General features: G+C 42.4%; 1 protein-coding gene across 1 annotated transcript; it reads right to left on the bottom strand.

Annotated features, from left to right (window-relative positions):
- Positions 1-528: 528 nt before the first annotated feature.
- Positions 529-24,177, bottom strand: METTL3 (methyltransferase 3, N6-adenosine-methyltransferase complex catalytic subunit). Its single transcript, XM_066342043.1, has 11 exons — positions 23,960-24,177; positions 6,845-7,062; positions 6,354-6,758; positions 5,026-5,201; positions 3,430-3,646; positions 3,027-3,214; positions 2,617-2,655; positions 2,334-2,442; positions 2,151-2,216; positions 1,535-1,647; positions 529-869 (listed from the first exon to the last, which is right to left on the bottom strand). The coding sequence occupies exons 1-11, from the start codon at positions 24,057-24,059 to the stop codon at positions 758-760; spliced, it is 1,743 nt and encodes a 580-aa protein (XP_066198140.1). The 5' UTR covers positions 24,060-24,177; the 3' UTR covers positions 529-757.
- Positions 24,178-25,610: the final 1,433 nt, after the last annotated feature.

A 25,610-nucleotide genomic window follows, 5' to 3' on the forward strand; every position in this document is an offset into this window, starting at 1 on the left:
TAGGCATACTGGGCTGTAGGGAAAATAATATCACCTAGGAGTTCCTTATTTATACTTCCTTAATGTCCTTTCTTACCTCAACTATCACAGTTTCTGAATGTAAAAGGCAGAATTTTACATTCCTAAATTAATATAAGGTTCCACCAAAGTCTAAAGCTGTGTTCATTTATGTTTGATGAAATCTTTTAAAAGATAGGCCAGAGGAGTTTTGCCTTACATAAGTTAATTCTCTGTATACCCTAGGCACTTATTTAATCTAAAATGTACTTACTTCACTTTTCTTGACAAGAAGCCAAAGAATAGACTAGCAAAGCCTCATCGTTGTAACAGAATAAGCAAATGTTTAGTCCATGATAGCCCTAGTGACATCTTAAGTGAAATTCCAATCTTACCTTGAGATATGCTGTCCTATAGACCCCCTTCTTTATTATCACATGCAGGTAGTACTAATTGCTAATCACTTTTCATCCTATATTGTATAATCAACATTTTAATGCTTTCTGTGCATTCATTTAGTTTGAACTCTAACAACAACCCAATGAGGAAAGTAATATTCCCTACACATCAGGAATCATACTGAAAGATGAGTTAGATGAGATCATACACTAAGTGGCAAAGCCAAAATCTGACCTCAAAATCCCAACTATAATACAAACTTTTATTTAAATAAGGAAAAGAGCTATTGTACAAATATCACTCTTTAGGTGCAGCCTGCAGAGCCAAAGCTATGGATGCTTAGTTATGTGAGGAAGTGCTTTTATAGATTTTTAGGTTTCGAGATGATACCATCTGGATACCTTTGCTTGAACCGGGCAACCACATCTGGGTCTAGTAGGTGAATCCCGTCCAGTTGGTTTCCAAGGGTGATCCTGAAGCAAGGGGAAAGATGGGGCAAACCAAAGTTCCTGGAATTAAAAGGCTTAATATTGTTAAAAGGTGCATACCTTTTATAAAGACTGCCTATCATCTCATTGAATATTCATGCCAATTTTTTTTTAAAAGACCTTAATATTAGACTAGTATATTGCTAGCATGACTGGTTAAGAATTGGGCACTGATTCTAGTGTTAAAACAGGCAGGGTATGTATTACTTAATAGTTTAACTGTTGGCTAACCAGACCTACTTTATCAAGTTGGTGCTGCCAGTTGAGGACTCCTTGAGTAAGTAAAATACTAGCAGCATGTCTTTTAAAGTTCTAATACGGTGAAAGATTTAAAATTGTTGACAGATTAGATTCAGGTTAGTAACCACCAGGGGACAGATTCAAAACATCCATAGAATAACTGAGGAATATCTTTAGGTTGTAAGAGAGTGGCACCTAGAGACCAGTGGTTTGAATCCTAAAACCTGGCATTTCCAACAAATGTTGCAGAATCCCATAAAACAGTCTAAAATACAAGCTTTAAGTGGCTATGAATCCTCTGAAGCTCATTTACAGAATAATGGGATATGATGTGAATTGAAGCTCTACTACTCTCCTTGACTATAAATGGTTTTGCCCTTGGGGGCTAGCATGTTCTCTGGTCACCTTACCAGTTTGGCTGTACATTGTGAGGTCGTCCAAATAATTCAATCTTGCGAGTGCCAGGGGATAGTCTCTCAATCATACCATAGATTTCGTCTGGTTTATGACTGGTGGAACGAACCTAGGAAATAAAGGATCTAGCTACTTTTAAGTTACCCAAGATTGCAATTCTAGCCCTTTCCATTTATGTTTATGATCCAAATAAGCCTGACCAGGCAATGGCACCATGGATAGAGCACTGGCCTGGGATGCTGAGGACCCAGATTTGAAACCCTGAAGTATCCAACTTCAGGCGAGCTCATCCAGCTTGAGTGTGGGATCATAGACATGACCCCATGATTGCTGGCTTGAGCCTAAAGGTTGCTGGCTAGAAGCCCAAGGTGACTGGCTTGAGCCAGAGCCCCCTGGTCAAGACACATATGAGAAAGCAATCAATGAACAACTAAGGTGCTGCACTATGAGTTGATGCTTCTCATCTGTCTCCCTGTCTCTCCTTGTCTGTCCCTCTGTCTTTAAAAAAAAAGGATCCAAATGAGAAAACTCGGGACAAAAATACCCATGACCTCAATAATTAATACAAATTAATTGTATTGGAAGCTTTGGATACCTGGGGGAAGCACATACCTCAGCTACTATCACATCACAGTCCAGACCCTGGTTGAAGCCTTGGGGATTTCCTTTGACACCAACCTGCTCACCACAGAAAACAGATTACCTTAAGAAACCTAGCATTTGAACATTTTCTCAATAAGAAATCAAATAATTCCTCCTTTTGCTCCTAATGAATTGAATCCCCCTGCTGCTCACCAAGCAGTGTTCCTTCCCATGGTTCAACCAGTGACCTGTACGGCCTGTCCGAATGATGCGTTGCAGTTGATTTGTCTTCACCCAGATAATTTCATCTACCCGTTCATAACTGTGGGGCATAAGAAAGAACTAGAGCTTTAATCAGGCTTTCACAGTTTAGAAGTACCATCCATTCTACAGGGGCAAGGAATCACAGGGAATACTCTGGGAGAAGTAAACATATCTCAACTATAGCTATGATGTATTTCTTTTAAAAGGAAGCAACACAATGACTGCTACTTACCCCCAGAGGTTCAGACATTCTCTGCCCAATTCCATGGCTCTAGAAAGAAATAAGGGTTAAATAGCTACTTCCATGCCCGTATTTTTTTCTCTCTTCAAGATACAGAGTAAGCGTTTTCAATAGACATCCAGTGAACATTTACATGCAAGACACTGTTAAGGCAATAGGATGGACCTAAAAATGTAGATAAAACTTATCTATTCTCAATGCCCTTACCCTTCACAAGGAACAAATGTAGTTTAATAGTACTCAAGGTATAATTTCTGTTATAGGCATTTGGTCTCAGTAGAAAATAAAAAGCTGACTCATTTATTTCACAGAACAGCTAGGAAATCCCAGGATATTATCACCACCCAGTATTCACTCTGTACTATATCTGCCCATAACTACGTATCTTTGAACTGCATTACCTGCCTGTGACCCAGAGGAAGAGAAAGCCATCATCCTGCAGTACTGGTATGTTGAGCCTGCGCATCTCATCATCTGTCAGGGTCCCATAGGGCAGCTCCATGTGAATATCCCAGGGTGGGTCAGCCATCACAACTGCAAACTTGCCCAAGATACTGACGTCCAGGTAGCGTATATCACAACAGATCCACTGCATGAGGTGGTATTTGGTCATCTTCACTTCCTCCACTCTCAGATTCATGGCCCCAGTCCCTCTTTTCCATTTGATTTTCCTACTCCCTCCTAAGCATATCTATCCCATTCCATTCCCAATCAAAAAGATGACTAAGTATGCCCTGTTTTCCTACATGTATGGTTGCCCTATTCAGATATAAATGGAGATAAGTTTTCTTAGCCAACAGGTACCTGAGGGGGAAAGAGTCGATCTGCACTGGAGTCACCTCCAACACTCTGTGTAAGAGCAAGTTCCTGACTTGGTGTATGGTCTTTGCTCCCAGGAGCCTCACAATCCATGCAGGCATCAATTTCATAGTGAACATATTTGCAGGTATCCATGTGGAAACACGTGTTAAGGAAAGAGCAATCACCCAATGACTCATCAGTGTGTTTATTGATGATTCGTCTAGGGAAATAAAAAGGGAGAAGCAGAATCAAGATGGTGTTCCAGAATTAGAGCCCACAGTTCAAGTTCTAAATTATTCCAAAATCTCCTATCTTTTCCCCTCTCCTAATTTTCTTTATCATTAGAGCTTAGTCCAAGAGTTTTCAGAGAAAGGGAGAGGCAGGTGGCATGAAAATCCATAATTCACACAAAAGAGTTTTAATCCCTCTGTAAGAGGAAGGGAGGGAGGGAAGGAGGAATGAAAGAAGGAAAGGAAGGGAGGGAGGAAGGAATGAAGGAAAGATAGGACGGAAGAGAGGGAGGGAGGGATTCTGGTTATTGCAGTATAACACTGACCCAAGAGCCTGGAGTCCTGTTTCTCCTAAGATCATCTTCCTTCCAAAGAACTTTAACTTTCACTGGGGCTCAGAGACTGAAATGCCTTACTATTGCAAGAAGAAAGGGGCATTAAGAAAAAAAATCTTGCGCCTGACCTGTGGTGGCACAGTGGATAGAAAGACCTGGAATACTGAAGTCCCCAGTTCAAAACCTTGGGTTTGCCTGGTCAAGGCACATACGGAGTTGATGCTTCCTGCTCCTCCTCCCCTTCTCTCTCTCTCTCTCTCTCTCTCTCAAATGAATAAAGTCAAATAAAAAAGCTTGCATTTATTTGGGAGTCCAACCTGTACTCCATCCCACAAAACACTACCTCTGTTTACTGATTGATTTTTTTTTTTTAGAGAGAGAGACAGAAACATCGACTTTGTTGTCCCACTTATTTACACATTCATTGGTTGATTCTTTTTTTTTTTTTCCAGAGACAGAGATGAGAGTCAGAGAGAGGGATAGACAGGGACAGACCGACAGGAACGGAGAGATGAGAAGCATCAATCATTAGCTTTTTGTCGCACGTTGCGACACCTTAGTTGTTCATTGATTGCTTTCTCATATGTGTCTTGACCGTGGGCCTTCAGCAGACCGAGTAACCCCTTGCTCAAACCAGTGACCTTGGGTCCAAGCTGGTGAGCTTTTTGCTCAAACCAGATGAGACCGCGCTCAAGCTGGCGACCTCGGGGTCTCAAACCTGGGTCCTCCACACCCCAGTCCAATGCTCTATCCACTATGCCACCACCTGGTCAGGCACTGGTTGATTCTTGTATGTGCCCTGACCAAGGATTGAACCCACAACCTTGGTGTATTGGGACAATGCTAACCAACTGAGCTACCCCACCACCAGGGCAAGAACACTACTAAAAATATACTTTCAGTCTGGAGGTCTTAAACTATATTATACCCATTTAATAACAGTTAAAGACATAACCCCAGTGACTGGAAGCAATGCACTAAAAAAGGAATGACTGCCTCTAGGAGACCCATCCCACCTCTCCCTTCCAACGCACCTGAAGTGCAGCTTGCGACAGGGCCGATCAGCATCACTGGCTTTCATGCACTCTTCCTTGGTTCCATAGTCACAGAACTCTTGCACTTGGGCACGACCTCGTGACCGAAACTTTTCAACAATGGATTGTTCCTTGGCTGTTGTAGTATTTAATAGCTCTAGGATCTCCTGACTGACCTGTGACAGAAGCCGTGGACTGAACAGGGTTTGTAGATAAAATTGGCCCTTAAACCACCTCTGTAAATTCTACTTGACAATAATGCCCACCAAAATCACATATTTATTAGATACCGAAGCAACACACAATGCTAAGCCCTTGACTATTTAGTACTTTATTGTTTAGCTCAGAGTCTATGCAACAATTCTATAAGGGAGGGTTCTCTCTGCTTACCTTAATATTACAGATGAGAAGACTAAAGCTCAAAGGAAGTTATTTAACTTGTCAAATTCACACAGCTAGAAATAGCAAATGGAAGAGAACTAACATTGGTCCAGTATTTATACTGAGGACAACTATACAGTAAGTCCTTGATGTTGTTGAGAGGTTCTGTGACTAAGTGAAATGTGTATAACAAAACCAATTTTACCACAGGCTTAATCGATATAAACAAAAGTTAAGTTCCTAAGATATCTCCTCAATATTATGACAAAATAAGATTGAACAAAACAACTTTGTTCAAGAACCTGCTGTACTGCCAATTCACATTGTTTTAATCTCCATAATTATTGCTCCACATGACTACCTTTCAGTATTCATCTCCATACATCTCCCTCTATTCCTACATTTGGATTCCTCTTCTTTTGATTCTTCTGATTCTTCCAAACAGATCCAATGACAAAGTTTCTCTCCTTTTTTTTTTAAGTTTCTTGATTTTAGTGAGAGGCGGGGGGGGGGGGGGGGGGGGGGAGACAGGAACATCAATCTGTTCCTGTCTATGTCCTGGTCGGGGATCAAGCTGGCAACCTCTGTGCTTCGGGACAATGCTCTTAACCAACCAAGCTATCTGGCCAGGGCAAAGGTTCTCTCAATCCGAGTTCCTCAACATTGGCATTGACATTTGGGGCTGGATAATTCTTTGTTCTGTGAGGACTGTCCTACTATGACTGTAGGATGTTTGGCAGCATCCCTTGTCTCTACCCACTAGAAACCTACAGCACTCCCCTGTGTTGTGACAACCAAAAATGTAACAGACATTGCCAATGTCCTCTGCGAGGAGGGAGAAGGGCAGAATCATCCCCAGTTGAGAACCACTGATCTAAACCTTCAATTCTAAGAACTCCTTGCCCCAGGTGTAAATTCCTTTCAACCAAAGCTATAATTTAAAGTACCTTCTTGCTCTGCTGTTCCTTAGTAGACTGTTGGTTCAGAAGACTTTCTATCTCCAGATCAACATCTGAGGCAGCATGTTTCCTTGATTTCTTGATTGGCTCCTTGGTTGCTTCTGATGCTGAAGTGGCCAGACCAGAGGCCAAAGAGCTAGCAAAGGCAGCCACTGTGGTCGAGTCCTGTTCTGCACGCCGCTTCTGCCCTGTGATAGTCCCTGTTACCTCCCCAGGACCCTTCTTTTCTGCCACAGCACCCATCATGGCAGAGAGTTTGGAATGATCAGCATAGGTCACAAGAGTAGGATGTGCATCATCTTGTAGGAGACCTCGCTTTACCTCAATCAACTCCTGTGCTGCAAACTTCTGTAGGAGGCTTTCTACCCCATCTTGAGTAGCAGGGGCATCTGGCTAGTGGAGAAGGAAAGGGTAATAAGACACTGACCGTGAACTGAAGAAAAGTGGTAGATCCTAACCCTGTCTCATGAGGTCATTACCGTGGAAATGGCAAGACGGATGGACACAGCATCAGTGGGCAATGTTAGGGCTAGATCAGAGAGGTGGTGTAGCAACTTCTTCTCCAATTCAGGGTCTGTAGCTAATTCAGGAACTGCTGAAGCTGTGCTGGGCTTTGAGCCACCAGAACTGGGTGCAGTAGGCACTGGGCTGTCACTGCGGAAGCTTGGAGACAGTGCTGCCTCTGGATTCCGTAGATCTAGGAATGAAGAGAATAGAAACTGAAAAAAGGCAACCACTGTCAGTCTGTACACTTCTCAGGAGTCAAATTCTCTGGCATGCACAGCACACAGTTCTTTCATTTCATGCTGGAAATCCTTTGACCAAATTTAAAACTAGACAACTTTTCCTTGATCATATTTAAGCACTCACTGCTTTGCCAGCATAATTCTCAATTTTCTGGGAACTTTTCTTTATTGGAGGAGAGCTTTCCTAACTCCTTGTCCTTGCTGTGCTTCAAAAGAAATAAATTAGCCTGACCAGGCAGTGGCGTGGTGGATAGAGTATCGGACTGGGACACAGAGGACCCAGGTTCAAAACCCCGAGGTCGTCGGCTTGAGCACGGGCTCACCAGCTTGAGCACAGTCACTGGCTTGAGTATGGGATCAGAGACATGACCCCATGGTCGCTGGCTTGAGCCCAAAGGTCACCAGCTTGAGCAAGGTGTTACTTTCTCTGCTGTAGCTTCTGGTCAGGGCACATATGAGAAAGCAATCAATGAACAACTAAGGTGCAGCAACAAAGAATTGATGTTTCTCACCTCTCTCTCTTCCTGTCTGTCTATCCCTATCTATCTTGCTCTGTCTGTCACAAGAAAAAAAAAAAGGAAATAAATTAGCGGCATGGTACACTTAAATGTCTATACCACCTCCATTTAAGTCACTCTAAATGATAACTGATATAATCATCCTGAATTTAAAAGACAGAAATATATTTTTTTAACTTATTCCATCTTTAGAGAGGGGGGAGAGAGAAAGGGGAGAGGAGCAGGAAGCATCAACTCTCATATGGCCTTGACCAGGGAAAATCAGGGCTTCAAATGGCGACCTCGGCATTCTAGGTCAACAATTTATTCACTGCGCCACCACAGGTCAGGCCCAGAAATATTTTCAACAACCTAAGCTGTGATTAAATCTTTTGAAGAATAAAGTATGAATTTTTATGAATTAAGGCCATTGGACATCAGAAAGTATACAAAATGACAGTTTTAGGGGTTAGAATGATGTAACCTTTAACATCAAACACAAAAATCCTATAAAAATTTGCCGAAGCCCTCCTCACAAAATGGTATTTTCTGACTGTATTGTTATCATCTACTCTACTACTTCATGAACTGGGTAGCCACCATAACCTTAATTAGACTTAAGAAACTAAAATTAGGACAAATATTATCTTTGGGAAAATCTAGTATCTGTGGTTATTTAGTTAAAATATAGATGAAATATTAATTAAACTTAGGACCTAACCTAGAATTCAATTAAATTAAATATTATAAGATATAAGTGAGACATTAGTTTACATTTAGAAATATTTTGGGCCTGACCAGGTGGTGGCGCAGTGGATATAGCATTGACCTGGAGCACTAAGGACACAGGTTAAAAATCCCAAGGTCTCCAACTTGAGCCCAAGGTTGGTGGCTTGAGCAAGGGGTCACTAGCTTGGCTAGAGCCCCCTGGTTAAGGCACGTATTAGAAAGTAATCAATGAACAACTAAGGTACCACAAGATGCTTCTCTTCTCCTTCCTTCCTGTCTGTCCCACTCTCTCTCTCTCTCTCTCTCTCTCTCTAAAAAAAAAAAAATGTTACCTGGACATTTCTACTCTAATGGAACTGACTTTAGTAGAAAGCTGACTTAAAAATTTCAAGGACAATGGAGCTGAACTATATACCAAGCACCTTGCCGAAATAGTTACATTTTATGAAAATAATATTATCCTATTTGGAAAACAGACTCCATAATTTGGTATTAACTGGAAATGTTAATTAATTGACATAACTTCCTTCACTTTGCTTACTTATGATTCCTTTACGTTCTGTTGAACCTTAGAAGACTAGAATTCAGATGAACTAATAAAAAGTTCCTTGTTTTATTTATTTTTTTAAAATTTTTTATTTATTCATTTTAGAAAGGAGAGAGAGAGGGAGAGAGAGAGAGAGAGGAGAGAGACAGAGAGAGAAGGGGGGGAGGAGCAGGAAGCATCAACTCCCATATGTGCCTTGACCAGGCAAGCCCAGGGTTTCGAACTGGTGACCTCAGCATTTCCAGGTTGACGCTTTATCCACTGCGCCACCACAGGTCAGGCCCTTGTTTTATTTTGGCAAAGAGGTGTTATACACATGGAAGGGTTATGGAAGCACTTTAAAGGTCAGGATGAGAAAAGAGTTTGAGAACAACTGACTATAGCTAAAAATATGTATTAAATATAAGTGACAATTACTACACAGGTTACTTGAAAGACTATAGGCACAACTCCAGCACTGAACAGGATTATTTTAGTAACTACTTAAGTCCATTGCAATTCTAATAAATTTGAGCTAAAATACCCTAATTACAATTTATTACACTATGATCAAACTCTGAGTTTTTTACTAGTTAAGTTTTAATTTTTTTTAAGTAAAAAAAAATGTATTACATTAAGCATCCCTACTATGTATACTCAATTATAAATTTCATTAAGACTGAAATGAAAAGGTGTTTTAAAATGAGGATTTCAGGCATTATATCCAAATTGTTTTATACATTATTTATTGACCTTTTTAATTCAAAGTAGGCCAAAGGGAGCAATTTATTTTTTTAGCGAGAGAGACAGAGACAGAGAGGACAGACAGGCAGGAAGGGAGAGAGATGAGAGGCATCAATTCTTCATTGAGGCACCTTAGTTCACTGATTGCTTTCTTATGTGCCTTGACATATGAGGGGGGCTACAGCAGAGTGAGTGATTCCTTGCTCAAACCAGCGACCATGGGCTCAAGCCAGAGATCTTGGGCTTCAAGCCAGCGACCTTTGAGCTCAAGCCAGTGACCATGGGGTCATGTCTATGATCCCATGCTCAAGCCAGTGACCCCACTCAAGCTGATGAGCTAGTGCTGAAGCAGGATGAGCCTGCACTCAAGCTGGTGACCTCCGGGTTTCGAACCTGGGTCCTCTGCATCCCAGGCTGACACTGACCCACTGCGCGATAGCATGGTCAGGGCGAAGGGAGTAATTTATGTAACCTTTTGATAGTGAGAGTAACAGAAACACAGGAAGGGAGAGAGAGAGTGAGAAGCAGCAACTTGTAGCTGCTTTCACTTTAGTTGTGCACTGACTGCTTCCAAGAAAGGGAGGAGAGAGTGAGAAGCACCCACTTGTATTTGCTTTCACTTTAGTTGTACATGACCAGGGCTGTGCCAATGTCCCCTTGCTCAAGACAGTGACCTTGGGCTTTTCATGACAGCAAACTTTGGGCTCAGGCTGGCAAGCTTTGGGATCTTGTGGAAGATTACCCACTCAAGCCAGTGACCCCACGCTGACAAGCCCACACTCAGAGCTGGCAACCTTGGGGTTTCGAATCAGGGACCTCAGGGTTCTGGGTCAATGCTTTATCCGCTGTACCACCACCAGTCAGGCTTATGTAAGCTATTAATCTAAAGAAACAAGAGCTGAAGGAAGATTTAGGTAAGTTTTATTTCTTTTTTGAACTTTCAAAATGAATTTTAATCTCATTCCAAAAAGAAAGAAAATTTCTAGATACAAATACATCTTATTCAAAAAGGTTTTTTTTGTGTGTTGTTTTTTTTTTTTTTTGTATTTTTCTGAAGCTGGAAACAGGGAGAGACAGTCAGACAGCCTCCCACATGCGCCCTACCGGGATCCACCTGGCACGCCCACCAGGGGGCGACGCTCTGCCCACCAGGGGGCGATGCTCTGCCCCTCCTGGGCGTCGCTCTGCCGCGACCAGAGCCACTCTAGCGCCTGGGGCAGAGGCCAAGGAGCCATCCCCAGCGCCCGGGCCATCTTTGCTCCAATGGAGCCTCGCTGCGGGAGGGGAAGAGAGAGACAGAGAGGAAGGAGAGGGGGAGGGGTAGAGAAGCAGGTGGGCGCTTCTCCTGTGTGCCCTGGCCGGGAATCAAACCCGGGACTTCTGCACGCCAGGCCGACGCTCTACCACTGAGCAAACCGGCCAGGGCCTTAGGTAAGTTTTAAATCAATACTTAGCATTCAGGTGCTTTACTTGGTTATGAGGTTCTGAAATTTTTAATATTCTAGGTAAGTCATAAATTTATCCATCCCGCACTTTAATTACTATTTAAACTTAAACTTTGTACCAGATACCTTGTAATATGCTGTTGTCATTAATATGAGTTTTATTTTTGTTAGTAAAGGCCTAAGCTGCCTATAGATAATCCCTGTTGATCTTTTTTTTAAACCACTGTGAGGTATGACTGATGTGTAAAAAGCTGTTATCTATTTAATCTATATATTCTATACAACTCAATGACTTTGGAGAAAAGTATATACAGCCATGACACCATCACTACCAGCAAGGGCATAGACATATTACTCCCAAAGTTTCCTTCTGCTGCCTTTATTATCTGTGTACCACTTAACATAAGATCTACCCTCTTTAAAAAATTTTAAGTATAGCCCTGGCCGGTTGGCTCAGTGGTAAAGTGTCAGACTGGCGTGCGGAAGTCCCGAGTTCGATTCCCGGCCAGGGCACACAGGAGAAGCGCCCATCTGCTTCTCCACCCCTCCCCCTCCCCTTCCTCTCTGTCTCTCTCTTCCCCTCCCACAGCCGAGGCTCCATTGGAGCAAAGATGGCCCGGGCACTGAGGATGGCTCCGTGGCCTCTGCCTCAGGCGCTAGAGTGGCTCTGGTCGCAACAGAGTGATCCCCCGGATGGCAGAGAATCGCCCCCCCTGGTGGGCGTGCCTGGCGGATCCCGGTCGGGCGCATGCGGGAGTCTGGCTGCCTCCCCGTTTCCAGCTTCAAAAAAAAAAAATTTCTTTTTAAGTATATAATACAGTATTGTTAGCAATAGGCACTATGCTGTATAGAGCTCTAGAACCAAGCCCAGGACATCCACATGCCATGCCGATGCTCTACCACTGAGCCAACCGGCCAGGGTATAGCAGATGTCCTTTTTATGGCTGAATCATACACCACTGTACGCATATTATACGTTTTCTTTACCCATTCATCCACTGCTGAACATTTGTGTTGTTTCCATACCTTAGCTATTGGAAGTAATGCAGCAATGAACATGACTGTGCAGGTGTCTCTCCAACAACCTGATTTACATTATTTTGAGTACTCAGAAGTGGAATTGCTAGATCATGTAAGTCTATTTTTTATATATCGAGGAACCTCCATACTGTCTTCCATAATGGCTATCCCAATTTACCTTCCCACCAGCATGAATCAGAGTTCTCTTTTCTACTAACCAACATTTGTTATCTTTTGATTTTTTAATAACAGCCACCCTAACAAGTATAATATCTCATTATGGTTCTGATCTGCATTTCCCTAATAATTAGTGATGCTGAACATCTTTTCATATACCTGCTGGCCTTCTATTCTGTATGTCATCTTTGAAAACCTAATACTGTATTCTCCATGTATAAGACGTTCCCATGTGTAAGATGCACCTTAATTTTGGAGCCTGAAATTTGAAAAAAAAATGTATTACATAAAGTTATTGAACAAGTTTTATTCATCATAGAATTCATACAACTCCTCATCACTGTCAAAACTCCCATCCATTAGCTTGTCCTCATCTGTGTCTGATAAATCACTGTCTTCATATATTGCCTCGTCCTCAGTTCCAACTATGGCATTTGAAAAGCCACAAGCACTGTATAAGAAGCACCCAGTTTTTAGACCCCAAATTTTTCAAAGAAAGGTGTCTTATACATGGGGAAAGATGGTACGTCTTGATTGTGCATATGTTGCTTGTTTCCTGCCCATGTAACTTAAAAGAAAATAATGAAAGTGTTGTCATTGATTAAAATAAATGTCAAATTACTAAGCATTTTCCATGATTTCAAATTTTCAATCAGTGCTTCAAAAACTTTTATTTATTTTATTATTTTTGGAGAGAGAGACAGGAAATGAGAGAGATGAGAAGGACCAATTTGTAGTTGTGTCACTTTACTTGTTCACTGATTGCTTCTCATACATGACCCAGGGGCTACAACTGAGCCAGTGACCCCTTGGTCTAGCCAGCAACCTTGGGCTGAAGCCAGCAACCTTTGGGCTCAAGCTGGCAACCCTGTGTCAAACTGGACGAACCCACACTTAAGCTGGTGAGCTTAGGGTTTTGAACCTGGGACCTCAGCATCCTAGGTTGACGCTCTTTACACTGCACCACCACTGGTCAGGCCAGAAACATTCTTATCTAATAAAAATTCTGTTTGGGCCCTGGCCGGTTGGCTCAGCGGTAGAGCGTCGGCCTAGCGTGCGGAGGACCCGGGTTCGATTCCCGGCCAGGGCACATAGGAGAAGCGCCCATTTCCTTCTCCACCCCTCCGCCGCGCTTTCCTCTCTGTCTCTCTCTTCCCCTCCTGCAGCCAAGGCTCCATTGGAGCGAAGATGGCCCGGGCGCTGGGGATGGCTCTGTGGCCTCTGCCCCAGGCGCTGGAGTGGCTCTGGTCGCAGCATGGCGACGCCCAGGATGGGCAGAGCATCGCCCCCTGGTGGGCAGAGCGTCGCCCCATGGTGGGCGTGCCGGGTGGATCCCGGTCGGGCGCATGCGGGAGTCTGTCTGACTGTCTCTCCCTGTTTCCAGCTTCAGAAAAACGTAAAAAAAAAAAAAAAAAAAAAAAAAAAAAAAAAAATCTGTTTGGGAACATGCTTAGTGACTACCACATTATTTTTTTTATTGCCACACACAAAAAAATTGTTGAGACACCTGGCTTAAGTATGCAATAATACCACATTAGTTTTTTTTCTTTTTTTTTAAATTTCTTTATTCATTTTAGAGAGGGGGGAGAGAGAGAGGGGGTGGGAGAGGGAGAGAGGGAGAGAGAGAGAGAGAGAGAGAGAGAGAGAGAGAGAGAAAGAGAGAGAAAGGGGGGAGGAGCAGGATGCATCAACTCCCATATGTGCCTTGACCAGGCAAGTGCAGGGTTTCAAATCGGCGACCTCAGTGTTCCAGGTTGACGCTTTATCCACTGCGCCACCACAGGTCAGGCCCACATTATTATTTTTTTTTTTAACTTTAATTTTTTTATTTTTTTTATTTTTTACAGAGACAGAGAGAGAGTTAGAGAGAGGGATAGACAGGGACAGACAGACAGGAATGGAGAGATGAGAAGCATCAATCATTAGTTTCTCATTGCGCATTGCGACACCTTAGTTGTTCATTGATTGCTTTCTCATATGTGCCTTGACCGCGGGCCTTCAGCAGACCGAGTAACTCCTTGCTGGAGCCAGCAACCTTGGGTCCAAGCTGGTGAGCTTTTGCTCAAACCAGATGAGCCCGCACTCAAGCTGGCGACCTCGAGGTCTCGAACCTGGGTCCTTCCGCATCCCAGTCTGATGCTCTATCCACTGCGCCACTGCCTGGTCAGGCCCACATTATTTTTTGATAAACATTTGCTCTGTTTATTTTATTTATAAAAATTTTTAAGCCTGACCAGGCGGAGGCGCAGTGGATAGAGCATCAGACTGGGATGCGGAAGGACTCAGGTTCGAGACCTCGAGGTCGCCAGCTTGAGTGCGGGCTCATCTGGTTTGAGCAAAACTCACTAGCTTGGACTCAAGGTCGCTGGCTCCAGCAAGGAGTTACTCGGTCTGCTGAAGGCCCGCAGTCAAGGCACATATGAGAAAGCAATCAATGAACAACTAAGGTGTCGCAATGCGCAATGAGAAACTAATGATTGATGCTTCTCATCTCTCCATTCCTGTCTGTCTGTCCCTGTCTATCCCTCTCTCTGACTCTCTCTCTGTAGAAAAAAAAAAATTTTTTTTTTAATTTTTGAGAGGAAGGGGAAGAGAGTAAGAGAGGTTAGAGAAAGAAGAGAGCGAGAGAGAAGCATCAACTTGTAGTTGCTTCACTTTAGTTGTACATTTACTGCTTCTCAGGTGCCCAAGCCAAGCCAGCAACCCCTTGCTTAAGTTAGTGGCCTCGGGCTCAAACCAGAAACCTTGGTTTCAAGCCAGTGATCTTTGGCCTCAAGCCAGTGATCTCTGGGCTCAAGCTAGTGACCTTAAGATCATTTTGATGATCCTGTGCTCAAGCCAGCAACCTCAGGGTTTTGCACACAAGACCTCAACGTCCTGGGTTGACACTCGATCCACTGTGGCACCACCAAACAGGCTCTATTAACTGTATTTTATTTTATTTTATTTTATTTTTTATTTTTTATTTTTTTCATTTTTCTGAAGCTGGAAACAGGGAGAGACAGTCAGACAGACTCCCGCATGCGCCCGACCGGGATCCACCCGGCACGCCCACCAGGGGGCGACGCTCTGCCCACCAGGGGGCGATGCTCTACCCATCCTGGGCGTCGCCATGTTGAGACCAGAGCCACTCTAGCCCCTGGGGCAGAGGCCACAGAGCCATCCCCAGCGCCCGGGCCATCTTTGCTCCAATGGAGCCTCGGCTGCGGGAGGGGAAGAGAGAGACAGAGAGGAAAGCGCGGCGGAGGGGTGGAGAAGCAAATGGGCGCGTCTCCTATGTGCCCTGGCCGGGAATCAAACCCGGGTCCTCCGCACGCTAGGCCGACGCTCTACCGCTGAGCCAACCGGCCAGGGCTCTATTAACTGTATTTTAAATGAAGCCAGGAGCTAACAGTTCAAAGGAAAAAAGAAACACATCTGACATGTTAATGCTCTCGATTTCTTTCCTACCAATTTTACATGCAAATATTATTTTTGCATGTGAAATTATTTGCTATTTGATTTTTAATTGAGTGAGAGGCAGGGAGACAGAGACAGATTTCCACATGCACCACAACTGGGATCCACCTGGCAAGCCCCCTACCAAGGGATGGTCTGCCTGTCTGGGGCACTGCTCTGTCATTCAGCAAGAGGTGAGGCCATGGAGCCATCCTTAGCGCCTGGGGCCAACTTTCCTCGTACCATTTGAGCCATGGCTGCAGGAGGGGAAGAGAGAAAGGGGATGGGAAGGGTGGAGAAACAGATGGTCGCTTTTCCTGTGTGCCCTGACTGGGAATCAAACCCAGGACTTCCACACCCTGGGCTGATGCCCTCCTGCTGAACTAACTGGCCAGGGCTTATTTGCTATTTTTAAAACAGATTACATTCTTTAAAATCTATACTTTATACACTCTATCAAACATTATCTTGGTGAGAAAAAGCATTGATTTTGCTCTAAATGTAGTGTCAATAAGCAAAAATATGCTTTTTAAAAAATTAAATTTATTAAGGTAACTGGTTAATAACATTATATAAATGTCTGGTGTATGACTTTATGCTACAACATTTGTATGTACTCCATTGTGTACTTAAGAAAACGTGTTTTTATAATTAACATACTGAAACTATTGAGGATATAATCACATAAAAACTTTACTTTCTCCAGTTAGTAACAAAATTTAAATGTTGAGTAATATATACATATATATAGTTTCAAAGGTTATAAGCAAAACCTATAAAATGAACATTAACATATATTTCCAATTTCTAGAACTAGATATTGACATTTTTTCCCCCTCTACTGTTCTTCTAAAAAGACCAGGTGATGTGATTCTGGTTATGAATCCTGTGTTAGTAACACTTCCTGGAAGTTTTCTTTTCATCACTATCAGGACACTGGAGCTAAAAATACCTCTTTTAAGGTTACTGGGAGAAGGAGGATTATGTTCACTGTTGTAAACAAAATTTAACAGTTCATTAATGCAACTGCTATTTATGAATGGGCTTTAGCAACTCTGTGAATTCTATAGATTCACATACAAATTGTATGTATGTATACATATTATTATGCTTATGTTAGAATTCTCTTTTTAAGGTGCAACCAAGTGTCCACTGATTAATAAATGGATAAACAAAATGTGGTGTAGATATACTAATGAAATATTATGCAGCCTTAAAAAGGAAATTCTGTTATATGAATAATAACATGCATGTACAGTGTATATATATTTGGGGAAAAGAACCTAATGTTTCATTATTCTTAAAATGTCCAGAACAACCAGTAAGAACAGCTAGGTTCCAACTCCTTCAAAGAGTATTCATTGTTACTTCAATACATTTACTGACTACTTCCACTATGCTGGCAACTAGACTGACACTTTGCTCCTAATCTAATGAAAGTTGTATGTGTTGGTTCTGCATAGTATTTGATCTCATTCTTTGGTTATGAGCTCCACTGCATATAAATAGAATATTAGCAAAGATATTAAATATGGCCAGTCTACTAATTTGCTGATCCCTATAAATAAATCAACATCTACATGTACATCTTCTATCTCACTGATGAAGTATAGTGAGCAGCTCACATATTTACCATGTGCTAAGCTTGGACAAGTCTATTTTGTTTGAATTGAAATAAATATTTAAAAACTTGTATTTTATCTCTATGGAAAACAGTATAGTGGTTCCTCAAAAAATTGAAAATAGAATTACAAGTATGTTCTGCTTTTTGACACTTTGCTTTATGCCACTTGGCTTTTATGAAGGACCTAAGTTAGTATTTATTTTTGCTAACTGAAAGAACTCCACAGAAGATTTCTGCTTTTATGAAAAAAGGCTCAATTCCCAGTCAGGGCACACAGGAGTAGTGACCATCTGCTTCCCTTCTCCTCCCTCTCTCCCTTCTCTCCTTCTTCACCTCCTGCAGCCAGCGGCTCAGTTGGTTTGAGTGTGGCCCTGGGTGCTGAGAATAGCTCAGTTGGTCCTACCGCATTAGCCTCAGGCATTAAAAATAGTTCAGTACTCAAGCATCAGCCCCAGATGGGTTTGCCTGGTGGATTCCAGTCAGTGGTACATGCGAAGTCTGCCTCACTATCTCCCCTCCTCTCACCTAAAAAAAAAAAAAAAAAAAAAAAAAAAGTAAAAAAGTGAATATACCATGCTATATCCTAAGGTAATTGCTTCTCTAAGCTATTTTTTGTTACAAAAGTTTTCACAGAAACGCTGTACCATATGATCCGGGATTTCCACTTCTGGGTATATACTCCAAAAATCTGAAGGCTAAGTGTGAGGTGGTTAGCAATGGGGGATGGTCACGTGGGGAACCCAGACCTGGGAACTTAGCTAGTACTGCCCACAGCCAAGCGCGCCAAAAGAAACTTCCCAGGAGTCCCTTTGGAAAAAAGCGACCGTCTGCCAGCCAGTGAGATTTCACCACATCATATTAGCTCAACCAACCTAGATGGGACCCCTTAAATATCTCTCACGCAGGTCACCCCATTGGACTTCCCTGGCCTCTCTGTCCCCAGGACCAGGGAACCTTGTCGGGTGGGAAGCGCTCTGTACTCAATAAAGCCTTTATTATTCCACACTTCGTGGCTACGGCCCCTTACTTCTTCCTCTGCAGGGAAAAATACCTTACACTAAGTCTGCAAAAGATATCTGTACACTGTTTTGACAGTAGCATTATTCACTATCGCCAAAAGGCAGAAGCAACCAAGTGTCCACCTATAAATAAATGGATAAACAAAATGTGATCCAGGCATACAATGAATATTATTCAGCCTTTAACAGGAAACTCTGACATATGCTACAATATAGGTGAACCTTGAGGACATTATGCTAAGTGAAATACACCAGTCATAAAAAGACAAATACTTTATGATTCCATTTATAGATATACATAATAGTCAAAGTCATTAAAACTGAAAGTTGAATGGTGGGTTGCCAGAAACCAGGTGAAAGAGAAAATAGGGAGCTACTGCATCCAGGACTTCCACATGATGGGTTGATGTGCTACCACTGAGCCAACTGGCCAGGGCACATAAAAGAATCAACCAATGAATGCATAAATAAGTGGAAGAACAACAAATCAATGTTTCCCTCTTTCTCACTCTAAAATCAGTAAATCAAAAAAGTAAAAATGGGGCCCTGGCTGGTGACTCAGTGGATAGAGCATCAGCCCTGCGTAGGGATCAGCCCTGTGTAGGGATGTCATGAGTTCGATCCCATCAGGGCACACAGGTGAGGTGACCATCTGTTTTTCTTTCCCTCCCACAGCCAGTGGCTCCATTGGTTCAAGTATGGCCCTGGGCCCTGAGGATAGCTCGGTTGGAGTGCATCAGCCTCAGGTGCTAAAAATAGCTCAGTACTCGAGCATTGGCGCCAAATGGGATTGTAGGGTGGATCCCATTCAGGGCACATGCAGGAGTCTGCCTCACTATCTCCCCTCCTCTCACCTAAAAAAAATTAGTAAAAATGGTTAAAATGGTAAAAATTTATGTTATACATACTTTGACATAATTTTTTAAAAGTTGCACTTTAACCTGACCAGGCGGTGGCGCAATGGATAGAGCATCGAACTGGGACATGGAGGACCAGGTTTGAAACCCCGAGGTCACTGCCTTGAGTGCAGGCTCACCTAGCGTTGAGTGTGGAGTCACTGGCTTGAGCATGGGCTCTCTGAATTGAGCGTGGGATCATAGACATGATCCCATGGCTGCTGGCTTGAGCCCAAAGGTCACTAACTTAAAACTCAAGGTCGCTGGCTTGAGCAAGGGGTCACTTGCTCTGCTGTAGTCCCCCATCCCTCGTCAAGGCACATATTAGAATGCAAACAATGAAAAATTAAGGTGCTACAAACAAAGAATTGATGCTTCTCATCTCTCTCCCTTCCTGTCTGTCCCTATCTGTCTCTCTCTCTCTGACTCTGTAAAAAAAAAAAAAAAGTTATACTTTAAAAATACTAGGTTAACAAAGGTCTCACTAGGCTTCTTAGGCCATACTATTTTGCATTCATTAGTGACATGAATATATTTTAGTCATTTAATATCCTTGTCTTTTAACATTGAGCTCAGTAATAAATAAGTATCGTATTTCAGTAATGTTATAAAAACCAGTGTGGGAGTAAAATTTTATTTCCTATGAGAAAAATTCTGACTGATCTGAACTTTAATCAAGTCTTTTATCTTTCATAACAACTTGATTAATAAACTATTAGACTGTGTTTCATGATGTTTTCCCAAGAATCCTAATAGTCAAAGAAATATATTCTTTGGAATCAAAACAGTTGAAAGAAGGTACAGTGGTAGGCTGGGTTACTTTGTGTGTTTCATCTCTATCTATTTTCACAGTACCAAATGAGCGAGCCAAGGCTTGGGGACGAAGACAACATAGTAATTTAATCACAACCTCAAAAATATTTTATAGGAGTTTTAACCATATTATTAGGTGAATGTACTAGAAGTCTTAAGCACATATTATTAAGATGGATATATAAGAAGTACTTATATCCAAAAAATATTTACATTCAAGGGAGAATACAATCTTGTCAGAATTATTAAACTGCTTAGCAAGGACCTGGATAAATTCAAGGCACTCTTGGTGAGGTTTGTAAATGGCACAAAATTTGGTTAATACCAAAGCGTGGTTAGTGCCATGGAAAAGTGTACTGGAACTTAAAATGACCAAGAGCAATCAGAATCATTCATCTAAAGAATATGAATTTAGAAATGAAGAAGTATAAAGAAGAATGGTGAGTAATAATTATAACCAAAAACAAACAAAACTACAGAAGTCATTTGTTGCAAAAATGACAAAGACAAAGCTGAACACAAAATAGTCAATGATATAGTACACTGGTATCCTGGTATTTAAAAACTTAATTTTGTAGATCACTTTGTCAGAACAACTACTTGAATCCTCAGGACCCCTTTTCAAATTGCCACTGGTGAAAAGAAAACAAGCTATTTTATACTAAAATTAAATAAATATCCCTAGAAGAAATGCACTTACCCAAAGCTGTCACATTTTTCTACACTGTAAAAGAGGCCTAGGGCAGTGGTCCCCAACCCCCAGGCTGCGGACCACTACAGGTCTGCAGAGAAAGAATAAATAACTTACATTATTTCCGTTTTATTTATGTTTAAGTCTGAATGATGTTTTATTTTTTTAAAATGACCAGATTCCCTCTGTTACATCCGTCTAAGACTCACTCTTGACGCCTGTCTTGGTCACGTGATACATTTATCCATCCCACCCTAAAGACCGGTCCATGAAAATATTTTCTGACACTAAACCGGTCCGTGGCCCTAAAAAGGTTGGGGACCACTGGCCTAGGGGATTTAAAACAGACTAATAAGACTATCCCTAAAGAGAATATGGGGGAGTAACAAAACAAACTACATATTTTACTTCTTTCTGAAATATGTACATTGAAAACTCAAAAACCCAGTGTCCAAACGTAGTAACTGGTAAGTTTCTAAGTTATAAAAGAAGGGAACATTAGCCCCTCTTCTGCTGACTGAGCAACTCATCAAGCCAGTGCACACCCTAGCACTGCTTTCCTAATGACCATGTGAAGGACCTACACAACAGGCTCCAGAGAACAGATGTTCCTCTCAACTCTTTCAGCTATTATCCAAGCACACTCTGTTTTGCTTACAATATGTTTATTCAATGCAAATCAGCTCATATGCAATTGGTAAAATGAGGAGTGTCAGAATAACATGGAAAACCTGTTGTTTCGTACATAATTTTTCTCATGTTAATGTTTTGAAGCGGTTAGGGGCAAATATTCTCACAGTTAAAGGAAAATCTTTTGGCAATATATGAATGCTTTAAGAAAAAAAGGTCAGAATCCTCCAAAAATGCCTTTTTAAAAAAGAAAAGGGGCTGATCTGGTGGCTTCAAGAAGTACTACATTTTGAACTAGGTTAAGCTACCTGGGAAACTAGCAACAAGTCCAGATGAAGAAACTGTAAAGGCATTTTCCTTGGTTAAACAAAGACTGATGAATGGAAGCAGAAGTAGGAGCTCAAGGGAACAGGCTGTAGGATGGGATGACTTTAATTATAGGTCAAAACACCAATGGAGACTTAGCTATGCTGGCATTTTTAGTAGAATATTATAAGGGCCCTAACACTATTTCTTCTATAAGCCCTACTATTTTTTAATTTTTTATTGAATTCACTGGGGTGACATTAGTTTATAAAATTATACAGGTTTCAGGTGTTCAATTCTATAAATAATACATTATCTGTATATTGTATTGTGTTGTCACCACCCAAGCCCTACTTTTAATGCAGGTTTTTGCAGAAAGCAAGGTTTTTCAGCAACACACACACATATATAGCAGAAATGCCTCTAATCATATCATTCCAAATTGCTGTTTTTGAAAAAGTTGATGAAATACTTAAGCCCTGTAACAAGAGTCTATGATAAATTAAGAAGCAACTAGGTCATTAGTCTATGATAGTAATGTAATTGTTATGAATAAATAAAAGGCTCAGAAACAGAGGAAACCAAAGAATAAGGAGGAAAAAAACAAAAACAGAAAATTGGGTCTACAATAGGTCAAAGGAAATGAAGTTTATATATCAAGAAAAGAAGGCCCTGGCCGGTTGGCTCAGTGGTAGAGCGTTGGCCTGGCGTGTGGGAGTCCTGAGTTCGATTCCCGGCCAGGGCACACAGGAGAAGCGCCCATCTGCTTCTCCACCCCTCCCCCTCTCCCTCCTCTCTGTCTCTGTCTTCCCCTCCTGCAGCCGAGGCTCCATTGGAGCAAAGATGGCCCGGGCACTGAGGACGGCTCTGTGGCCTCTGCCTCAGGTGCTAGAATGGCTCTGGATGCAACAGAGCAACGCCCCAGAGGGGCAGAGCATCGCCCCCTGGTGGGCATGCCGGGTGGATCCCAGTCGGGCGCATGCGGGAGTCTGTCTGACTGCCTCCCCATTTCCAGCTTCGGAAAAATGCAAAAAAAAAAAAAAAAAGGAAAAGAAATTCTCCCTTTTAGTTAATTCAGTAACTACTCCAATGCTTGACTACTAATTAATCTTAGATAATATGACTTGCATTGCACTTCTTCCTCTACTCACCTTGCCCTCTTAACTTTTTTTTAAATTATTTAAACTATATAGCCCTCAACACCAAATTCCAAGTCCTAACTCCTCCATAATGCCTTCACTGACTAAAGCAACTCTTGTTACTTTCCTTTCACTATACTCATTGTGGACTCATTCATTTGCCATTTTACACGCATCGTATTTTGTTTTACTTTTTATTAGCATCAGCCCTTTATCCCCAACTAAACTTCAAACTCCTTGAGAGCAGGGTCAATGTCACACTTATTTCTGACTCATGCACACCGTAGAGACTCAATAGATATTTATTATGGTGTGAGAGTCCTGCCTGTGTATCTTCTAGTTGCAGCGGCCAGAACGTGTGTGCATGGATCAGATTGGTATCTGATTTAGTGATGGCTTCGAATGCACTGAGAAACAATGAAACAGGCAACCACAGCAGTGGTATAGAGACTCACTATTCTTGTAGAGCTTTATAATTGATCTAACTTAAATAATTCAGGAATTTTGTGCTGGGAATGGGTGGGTAGGACTTAAAAATCTTTTGAGGATTCTTCGTTTTACGACAGTGACACGAGGGGTATGGGACAGGGTCGTTAAAAACAAAATCGAATGTTTTCAGATTCCTGCTCAGTATGTAAATGCCTGAAACAATGCCAGTTCCTCAATTCATTTAGCAACACTGAATATCAACTATGTGAGGACTCCTGAGATGGGCGCTGTGACTATTAAGGTACTTGCTCTCAGAGTGTCCACAGTCTCAAAGAAAAGGCCACTACCAACCAGTCTCCAGAATCCAGGGGAGAACAAAACCCCACGGGAGCAACAAAAATAGTGGACACGCTGCTTCAAGAAACGGGGCTGAGAGACCTAACAAACAAGACGGTTTTGCAGATTTAAGAGGAATCAGCCAGGGTACCGGGATGCGGCCTAGGCATTAGTCTCAGGAAAATGAACTGATAGAACCCAGGACCAGAGTGCGATGGAACCCGGACATCATGCAGGAAGGCTAGGTGACAGAGTACCAGTCAGTGCACGAGGCTTTAAAGAAATAGCACCTTGGAGAAGGGCGTCGACTCGGGGGCTGCCTTTCTCTTCAGGTTTCCCTCCCTCCCATCCAACCCCGGCTAAGCTTTGGCCCCAGACCCGCGCCTCACCCAAGTGGCCCGAGTCCTGCTTCCGCCTCCTCTGCAGTCTCTCCCGCAGTGAGTCCAGCTGCTTTTTGTGGGCCTGGATAGAGCTCCACGTGTCCGACATCCTAGTGTCCCAGCCTAGACTAGTCTCGAATCAGGTGCAGCGGACTAGCACCTCCCAGCTGGAGCTCGAGGAAAAATTCAATTCTCACACGAACACCCCAAAGATAACCGGAAAAAGGTCCAGGAGATGCTCGGAAACCACTTCCGGTTTCGCTCTCGCTTTGACGCTGAAACAGGAGCCATCTTAAGTATTGGCAGGGTGGCGGATGTGTTTTATTGGCGCTCTTTCGTGCTTCCGGGTGCAATGAGGCTGTGGTTGCCATGTTGGAGCATGGCAGAGTGTCCATGTTACTTATAAGCGCGCATGCGGCCATGTTGAATACTAGGAAATGAGTTCTCAGAGTTGATCATATGACTACTCCTAGAGCAGCACTTGAGGTTCAAGTTTCTTGTGTTTCCTATTCTGAGAGCTGGTTGCATGAGAATGTTGTGAAAATGCACCCAAACATTTTGGTATGTGCATGTCTCTGTGTGTGTAGTAAACTTAAAATACATGAGGTTGTTTTTGTTGTTTTTTTAAGGGGTCCTTTGAATGGTAGCATTCAGAAACCACGGGTTTATTAAATGCCTACATAATGCAGAACATTATGTCAGAAAAAAATAGCTTGGCCTGACCAGGCGGTGACACAGTGAATAGAGCAGCGCTGGAATAGAGCGTCAGACTGGGAAGTGGAGGAACCTGGTTTGAAACTCGAGGTTGCCGGCTTAAGTGCAGTCTCATCTGGTTTGAGCAAGACTCACCATCTTGAGCCCAAGGTCACAGGCTTGAGCAAAGGGTCACTCAGTCCGCTGTAGCCACCTCCCCACCCCAGGTCAAGGCACATATGAGAAAGCAATCAATGAACAAGTAAGGTGCTGCAATGAAGAATTGATGCTTCTCATCTCTCTCTTTCTGTCTCTCTGTCCCTATCAGTCCCTCTCTCTGTTTCTCTCTGTCTTAAAAAAAAAAAAAAAAAAAAAGCTTGAAAAGCCATGGCTCATATTTTCAGAGTTTCTGGCCTGATAAAGAGGCTAGGACCCTTTATTTAATACCAAACCATCTTTACAACATACATGAGCATAGGCTCTAAAAAACATTATTGCAAAGAAGAAGGAGACTCTAAGTCCAGATGACCCAGGAAGACATTGGAAAGAAAGTGGCATCAAGTTTAAGGCTTGAAGTGACAGGTAGGTCTTCAGTAGGTAAAACTAGGATAGAATTCCAGGCCAAGACATGGTAAAAGCAAAGATCTAGACTAGAGTTAAGAAAGCAAGATGAGTTCACAAGGACATTGAGAATTATATTATTTGAGAATCTAGAAGGGTATGTGTTTCCATATTTGAGGCCAGTTTGCAAAAAGTACATGTTACCTGAGCAAAGAGTTTGCAATTTATATATTAAAGAGAATAATTTAGGGTTTGTGAACAGCGAATGTTTTAAGATTGATCTTGGCCCTGGCCAGCTGCCTCAGTGAGCATAAGCCTAGTGTATGGACATCCTGGGTTCGATTCTGGTCAGGGCACACAGAGAAGCCATTATCTGCTTCTCTGTTTCTCTCCTTCTCCCCCTTCC

The sequence above is a fragment of the Saccopteryx leptura genome, chromosome 6, assembly GCF_036850995.1.
Source record: "Saccopteryx leptura isolate mSacLep1 chromosome 6, mSacLep1_pri_phased_curated, whole genome shotgun sequence".
In the NCBI taxonomy this organism is placed as follows: domain Eukaryota; kingdom Metazoa; phylum Chordata; class Mammalia; order Chiroptera; family Emballonuridae; genus Saccopteryx; species Saccopteryx leptura.